Source organism: Denticeps clupeoides, unplaced genomic scaffold, assembly GCF_900700375.1.
Source record: "Denticeps clupeoides unplaced genomic scaffold, fDenClu1.1, whole genome shotgun sequence".
Taxonomy (NCBI): Eukaryota; Metazoa; Chordata; class Actinopteri; order Clupeiformes; family Denticipitidae; genus Denticeps; species Denticeps clupeoides.
Window position 1 is genome coordinate 5,262 of NW_021629724.1, and position 8,185 is coordinate 13,446.

At 49.0% G+C, this 8,185-nt stretch overlaps 1 protein-coding gene across 1 annotated transcript; it reads left to right on the top strand.

The window, feature by feature from the left end:
• Positions 1-6,985, top strand: LOC114772825 (protein FAM13C-like). The gene is given in 11 exon segments (XM_028965537.1): positions 1-328; positions 2,495-2,647; positions 2,650-2,701; positions 2,831-2,972; positions 3,683-3,764; positions 4,906-5,081; positions 5,182-5,265; positions 5,340-5,435; positions 5,883-6,067; positions 6,139-6,239; positions 6,897-6,985. Coding segments are annotated over 11 exon segments (1,347 nt in total). The 5' UTR covers positions 1-141.
• The last annotated feature ends 1,200 nt before the right edge of the window (positions 6,986-8,185 follow it).

Genomic DNA, 8,185 nt, shown 5'->3' on the forward strand with positions numbered 1-8,185 from the left:
CAGAGAGGCATGAATTATCCATGCTGCTGCAGACGCTAGAGACACACACCCACAGAGCTGCGGCGGAGCCACCATCCCCGGTCACGGCCGCGCCCCTCGTCTCGTCTCGTCCTCTCCCGCCTCTCATCGCTGGACGGTGGCATGTTCTGCTTCTGCCTGCAGAGCTCTCTGCTGAAGCTGCAGGCCCTGGAGGTCGACTCCTGCGCCTCGGTGGGTCACTCCCCGGAGGAGGAGGAGGAGGAGGAAGAGGCGCCGAGCCTGAGGGCCAAGGAGGACCAGACGCCGGGCCGCTGCAGCCGGGGAGGAGAGAGGGAGTGCGGCGTGCCAGGTGAAGGCCGGCCGCATCACTCTGCATGGATTATGGATGTGGTGTGTGTGTGTGTGTGTGTGTGTGTGTGTGCATGCGCGTGTCAGATTTCTACTCGAGGGAGCGTTTCGCCGACATTTCAATTTGAATCCGGAGCCGAGTGTGGAATTGTGGGAGGGATTTTCTTCTCAGCCGGTCGCCTCGTTACGACCCAGAAATGACGGCGAGGAGCCTGGCGTTTCTTTATAGTCGTACACGCCATAATCCGTGCTGTTTCTATCCACACACAACAGCACACGCGCACGTCATTCGCCCCTGAAATGTTGAAATGTCACCCCTGTTCTGCTGCTCCTGTCACAGTGTCCGTCACCTGGTAGCTGGTGTGACGTCCCCACAGCAGGGTCCTGACACAAGCGCCACCAAAGGGCTGGAAAGGCTTTGCTCATTTGTTCACTGTGTGTGTGTGTGTGTGTGTCGGGCGTCGTCCTGGTTTTAGAAGGTGGGTGGCTGGCGGGCTGAGGGAGGTGCGGAGGTGCGAGCGTCGTGATGTCACACCCGCCACGCCACGGCGTCCGTCACGGAACACATCTGCCCATAAAAGGGCGCTGTGGAGCATGAAAGAATTAAAGCAAATTTACACACGACCACCCGCACTGAGACGGCGGCCTGATGACGTCCATTTCGTCCCCTGCGATATCAAGTCTTCTGATTCGGGAAGGAACAAAATTCTGCATCAGCTGCAGGAAATTGGGTGCCAGTAGCGTAGCGGGTACCACACTCACCTACAAACCAGAAGACCCGGGTTCAAACCCCACTTACTACCATCGTGTCCCTGAGCAAGACACTTAACCCTGAGTGTCTCCGGGGGGGGGACTGTCCCTTTAACTACTGATAGTAAGTCACTCTGGAGAAGGACGTCTGATAAACGCTGTAAATGTAAATTGGAAATTAACATTATACATATTCATTTATACATATATTATCACATTTTTCACTTTCATTCATAGCCACTGAATTTAGTGTGTGTGATGCAGAAAAGATACATTACTCCTGTACTTCTTTAGTATTTTTGGGAATGACATGATCCATAATATAAGAATGTACTGGCGCATTAGCACAACAAGAAAATAATATGTCAATAATTACGTAAAGTAATGAAAAGTACATTTCAGTGTCTCACTGGCTCACCCAATTTGCAGAACCGGTTAGTCCTGTTACTCAGGGTCAGGGTGCTGGAGCCCATCCCAGGACACAGGGTGCAGGCCGGGCCGGCACACACGCCCCGTTCACTCACACTCACACAGTTACGGACGATTCCGAGTCGCCAGTTCATTTGGATGATGGGAAGAAACCGGAGAACCCGGAGGAAACCCGCACAGGGAGAGCGAGTATAGTCCACCCAAACAAGATCCGATTCGATCTCACAACCTTGTAGACATGTGCTGTCCAAATGTCAATATCTTTGTACTATAAACCAGTCCAGGCTGCAGAAAACATTTTAAAATGCTTCATGTGTTTCGTATTTATCATTTTTTAGCTGTGGCCTAGTGTCATTGTCAATATTTTTCTGCCTTACTTGACCTGTTTTATCGGCCCCGACGTTAAGTGACCAGTGACCGCTGCCTGTGTGACCACAGACTAAATGACGTTGCTTAGCAACAACACCAAGAACAGATTCACTCATAACGTACAAGGGGCTCGATTTATGTGTAATGCATTCGTCCCCACACACTGCTCCCCGGGTGCCTGTCACGGTGCCCACTGCTCACCAAGGGTGACTGTTAAATATAGAGGACACGTTTCACTGTGTGCACCCTGTGCTGTGCTTCACTTCATACAAGAACTTTTAAACAACTCTCATACCATCATTTCCAAAAAATGGGGTCAGATTTCGGGATTAGAGGTAAAAGGCCACCGCAATGTTTGTCATGGCGCCACCATCGGTATTTAATGACATTTTTCCTGCCATTCTGTTTGGGGTCAAATACTCGGCCCCGGAATGAAGAAGCTGGAGACACTAACCCACTTTCATCCACTGCGTGTTTAATCCAGTGCATACAATCATCAATTCTTATATTTAATAATCATATTGAACCAAGACTATTAATATGAATATATAGAAATGTAATATTGGTGATTTTTGGTATGTAATGTTAACGTCGAGGTGTGATTTGCGTGTGTCTCCAGAGCCGCAGGCCTTCCTGAAGCCTGCCCCGCCCGAGGCGGAGGGCGCGGAGCCGCAGACCAGCCCGGGGCCCAGTCGCATCCTGCATCACATCACCGACGGCAACAGTCCCCTCCCGTCGCCGCGGTGCCCGAGCCTCAGCCAGAGCCAGCGCTTTTAAACGGACCGGAGGCCGCGCCCTCGCCACCCTGCTCGCAGCACTTCATCATGTGAGGCTGAACACGACTAAATATTATTCTGAGTGTGTGTGTGTGTGTGTGTGTGTGTGTGTGCGTATTCAGCCTCTGTTATGGTTCCTGCTTCGGTCTTCACGCCTTTCTGGGGTGTCCGTCCCTCAGGGCACGGGGCATCGGCAGGTCCGAACCAGAAGAGGGCGCTAAAGACACACCGTCCGTCCCGCTGCTCAGCCGACACATCCAGACCCTCAAGAGGAAAATCCGCAGGTTCGAGGAGCGCTTTGAGCAGGAGATGAACTACAAGGTACGGACCGCCAAAAAATACCCACGTCCATAGATGCTCCTTTAATATACAGACGTTCCACAGACATCTGAGGAGATCCAGCCTCAGCTTTCTTTACCTAAAACGTGGTAGAATCCTAGAAGACCACAGAGTCCCAGGTTCAAACCCCACTTCCTACCATCGTGTCCCTGAGCAAGACACTTTACCCTGAGTGTCTCCAGGGGGGACTGTCCCTGTCACTACTGGATCAGGGCGACTGGTAAATGTCCTAAATGTAAATGTGGGAGGAGAATTTGCTGCTTTTTGGTGAAACGTTGGTGATGGGTGCATTTTGAACTCATGAGGCATGACGAGGACATGTTCCCTCGGTATACCAACGGCAGTGGCCCTTCGAACCCTTCTCCACCGGCTCTTAGGGGGTAAAATTTTATTACAAATAACAGCAGGACGACTGCATGCTGATTCCATCCTCAGCAACGATCATTTGTGACTTTATGAAATCTTATGAATGAATGAATACATTTGTGCTTAAGAATTCTAACCAATACAAAATCTTATTTCAACGTTTTGCCTTTTATAGGAAAAGGTGAACCAGAAACAGCACCAAAATATAATGGCAACTGAATCCTATCATATAATTATATCATAATTATAATTGAACTGGATCGCTGATTTACATTTTTTAAAAAATGCACATTTTAACTTTCAAACTTCCCGACTTTTCCCTTCAGCCGTCCCACAATGACAAGTCAGCCAACCCTGAGGTCTTCAAGCTGATGAGCGAACTGGCCAAGACCCGCAAGCAGTTGAAAGGTGAGTCTCCGTAGCAACCCACACCACCGCTCGCCAGCCAGGCGACTGCATACCGAGCTCCTGTTAACATACGAAGACATTCTTACTCATGTAGAGGGTGGTTGTGGTTATTATTTCATGACCTTGTGTAGGGTGGTAGTGGCCTAGCGGGTAACACACTAACCTATGAACCAGAAGACCCAGGTTCAAACCCCACTTACTACCATTGTGTCCCTGAGCGTCTCCGGGGGGGGACTGTCCCTGGAACTACTGACTGTAAGACGCTCTGGATAATAGTACGTGGCTTAGAAAACATGTATATTGAAAATACGAATACGAAAATATTCAGCAGCTTTGAAATATTTCCCTTTCTTTACAATTGTCTGAACACAGCACGAGAAGATGTTGTTTGAATAGAAGATAATGGACCGACATCCAATAAGAAACGAATAACATATTTCCTCTCTTTCCTCCTGTATTCTAAGTACAGACTATCCTCAAAATATTCCTTCAGTTAAGTTGAAACTCAGCGTGTTGCAATTCATGCCTCTTGAAGATTTTAGCTTTCACGGCTTTTCAAGGTTTTTCGAGTCAATAAAAGAAAACTTGAACCGGACTCTGGGTTTGCATGGTAAATGTGCTTTGGTCTCATGCACTATTGTAAAGTAAAGTGAAAGTGAAGTGATTGTCACATGAGACACACAGCAGCACAGCACACGGTGCACACAGTGAAATTTGTCCTCTGCATTTAACCCATCACCCTGAGTGAGCAGTGGGCACCATGACAGGCACCCGGGGAGCAGTGTGTGGGGACGGTGCTTTGCTCAGTGGCACCTCAGTGGCACCTTGGCACACCGGGATTCGAACCGGCAACCTTCTGATTACGGGGCCGCTTCCTTAGGCCACCACTTGTAGTTTGGTGCGTTGTCTCATCTGTACATTCATAGACATTGTGCCGCGCCTGTATGTCTAGTTTGTCATGACCTGTAAGCCCATCAATGTTCTGCAAGTATAACCTTCACTGGACGCTAAAAAGGTTTATGGTTTTAGATAAAAATGTAGATAAAAAAAGATAAAAATCCAAAATGCCGGTGACTTTGGTTACTCGGTATGAATGGTGGAGTGAACTGTAGAAATGTTCATGACGTGGAACCCCCTCCAGATCTGAGGCTGAAGCAGTCAGTGGAGGAGCTGAGAGACGGGGAGCGCGTCGCCACGGTCAGGTACCAGCAGGGGGAGCCCCAGCAGCAGAGACCGGCTCTGGAGGAGACCATGGACGCGCTTCTGAAGCGGCTGAGGGACAAGCGCCAGGCCCTCGGCCTCCCAGACAACATGAAGGTGAGGCCATCTGCGGCGGGCCTTCTGCTCGCGCTGTCGTCCCTGCCACGTGTCCCACTGGGACCGGTGGGCGGCCAGTGACGCGCTCCCTCTTCTGCAGGAGATGACCCACAGTCAGATGGCCCTGGAGAAGATCACGCTGCAGAAGTGCCTGCTGTACTTCGAGAGCCTGCACGGCCGACCGGTACGGACGGGCTACTTCTCGCCTGCGCGTCCGCCTGGCATTTTTACACAAACACAAACCCTCATCTCTTGCAGGGCACCAAGCAGGAGAAGATCCTGGTGAAGCCGCTGTATGACCGATATCAGATGGTCAAGCACCTCCTGTGTGCCACGCCCACCATCACGACCATAGTGAGTCCAGATCCGGTCATTCAGCCACGGATTGTGCAAATTAAACACCGTAAAACGGGCGTAAATGTAAGGTTGGCTTTTCTCAGGACTTCCAGAAGTATCTGCTCGCTAGTTATCTGCATGTTGGAGAGGACTAACTAACTAGTTACCCACCCAGCCATTTTTTGATGGTGTGTAATAAAAGGGGAGGAGCTTATAGGAGCTTTTTGGACTCCTGAGCCCCTTCTACACAGGGTGTGTCACATGGGCGACCACGCCCACTGCCAACACCAACGTTCCGATTATTAGGACTTAAATTTGAGTGTCCTGATGGGTGAACACGCTTCACGCCGCTGCGGCCGTGCTGATGAAGGGAAGTAGGAGGTGGTGGTGCTCGGAGAAAGTGTTGGCCGAGCCTTGGGGACAGGTGCTAGCTCAGTGTGTTCGCTCCGTCCTGTCCCCGCGCAGGAAGAGGAGGAGGGGTCGGATGAGGAGGGCGTGGGACAGCGGCCGCCGCCGCCATGCCGGGCGGCGAGGCAGATGTCCTCGGAGGAGGAGAGTGACAGCGACCCGGCGTTCGTGTCCCCGCTGGACGAGGTCAAAATGGTGCGCCAGTCGACCATCACCATGGCGAATCTCCACGAGGCGTCCAGGTACAACCTCGACTTCGCGGTTTTCCATTTTATTACGCACAGTGCGTGAATGTGAGATGTTCTGTTTGCAGGGTGGAGCTGTTGCAATGCCTACGCGAGACGCGGGCGGAGAAGAAGAGGCGAAGGAAGGCCCTGAAGGAGTTCGAAGATCACTTCTTCAGACAGATGGAAGGTGACACCAGCTCACCCTCCTCTGAATCCTTCATCATTCTACCTAGTTGTAGATTAAAAGCATTTTTTGAACAGAGAACGTCTTTGAAGTCCTCGTTTTAAACCCTTAATCCACGAGCAAAAATGACGTGACCTGAGCTCAGCACAGAAGGGACACGTCAGAGACACCGTTGTGGGGTTTAACACAATTTTAATGAGCAGTCGCGTTACGTTCGACTTTTCCAAACATGAACAGGAACCAAAAAAAAAAAAAGACACTGGTCCACAACAGAAAGGAGTTTAGCACAGTCAGCGTCGATACACAGCTTCAGCAATACACAATGAAACAGTCCGGCGAAGGAAGGGAGGGAGGGAGGGAGGGAGGGAAGGAGGAGAGACAACAAAGTCGAGGATCACGTACAACAGTGTTTCTGCAGATGCACGGACATTTCGTTCCATCCACTGATGTACAAAACCATCTCAGTAAGGCAACACAAGGGTTAAATCCACGTCTAATGTAAAGTAACCTCACAGCTTTATTAGTCGGAATTCGCTTCACATGTTTGGGGCTTTAATGTTCATGTTTATATTAATTCTTTCTTTTTTTGTGTGTGGTGTGTGTCTGTGTGTGTGTTTAATACAAGGGCTGCACAAAAAGATGACCGCATTCCCATGGCAGAAGAGTACCAGGAATACCGGAGTCTGAAAGCCAAGCTGCGCTTGCTGGAGGTCCTCCTCAGCAAACAAGAAACCACAAAGACCATCTGAAGCCCCTCCCTCCTTCAGACTCTCTACTCTTTTCTCGTGTCCATCCCTTCGTACTCCAGCACTCCAGACTTTGGATCCTTATGGTCGGACCAAAAAAAAAAAAAAATTCTATTTGTTTTTTTTTTTTTTATGTTATGTGACATGTCTGTGCCAACAGTGACACTTTAATATGCACTTTAATATTTAATACATGCGTATATCTGGGGTGACGCGATATTCGTCATCGGAATATTTCATCTAAGTAAGGCCTTTAATTGGCTGTAACGGAAACCGCTGGACGCAGCAAAAACGGAAACCGAGTGAAGGATGTTACCTCCATGAATTATGGCACTTTACTTTAACCAAAGCCTGACCATATGCAATTTTATCATCCTTTTCCTTTAAAGATCTTGTTTTAATTTGAGCGATTTTTGACCAATGCGGTTAGCCCGATAGAGCAGGATTATTCAACGATGGCCCTTCAGACCCACGTTAAGACATGGTTTTCCATTCACCCTGCTAGTGTGACCACAGTGGTGCGGCGAGCCGTCGCTAATCGGCCAAGAAACACGTCCCCGCCCACGCCCCGCCCCCCCGAAGTATATAAAAACACAAGCAGTCGCACAAATGAATGCAAAATCGTTATGCAACAGTAGAACGCATTGGCATGTGCAGACTTCAACTTGCACAGCAGATGAAGGACTTGTGGTTGAAGAAAACCCTGTAGACTACTCCAATTTTTTCACTCCTGTCCTCTGTCCGCCCGCTAAGTGCAAGGATCCATGGCGACAGCAAGAGGAAAGACGATACGTACGATAAAGGAGCTGTTTGCGAGAAGAAGCCACTCTATATACAGTGCAATTTTATACCTGTCTGTGGTGTTTTTAAAAATGGAATATGGGAATATGTTTAAGTTTTTTTTTTCTTTGTTTAAAAAAAATAAAACCGATAAGTACTGCATATGTTACTGATATGTTAGTATGCGTTCTACGCAAAAAAAAAAAAAGTCCCACCGCGTAGTCTTAAAACGGAAAATGCATATGATATGCCTACAACTACTACAACAACACTCTTGGAAAAGTGCAATTCTGCTCAAGTAACCTTTCGTCCGGAAGTCCGAAATCAGCGATGCTCAGACGAAACACGACTACAATCTCCTTTCGTGTTCCTGCATGCCAACCAAATGTCAAAAAAGAAGAAGAAGAAGAAGATAATAATCAA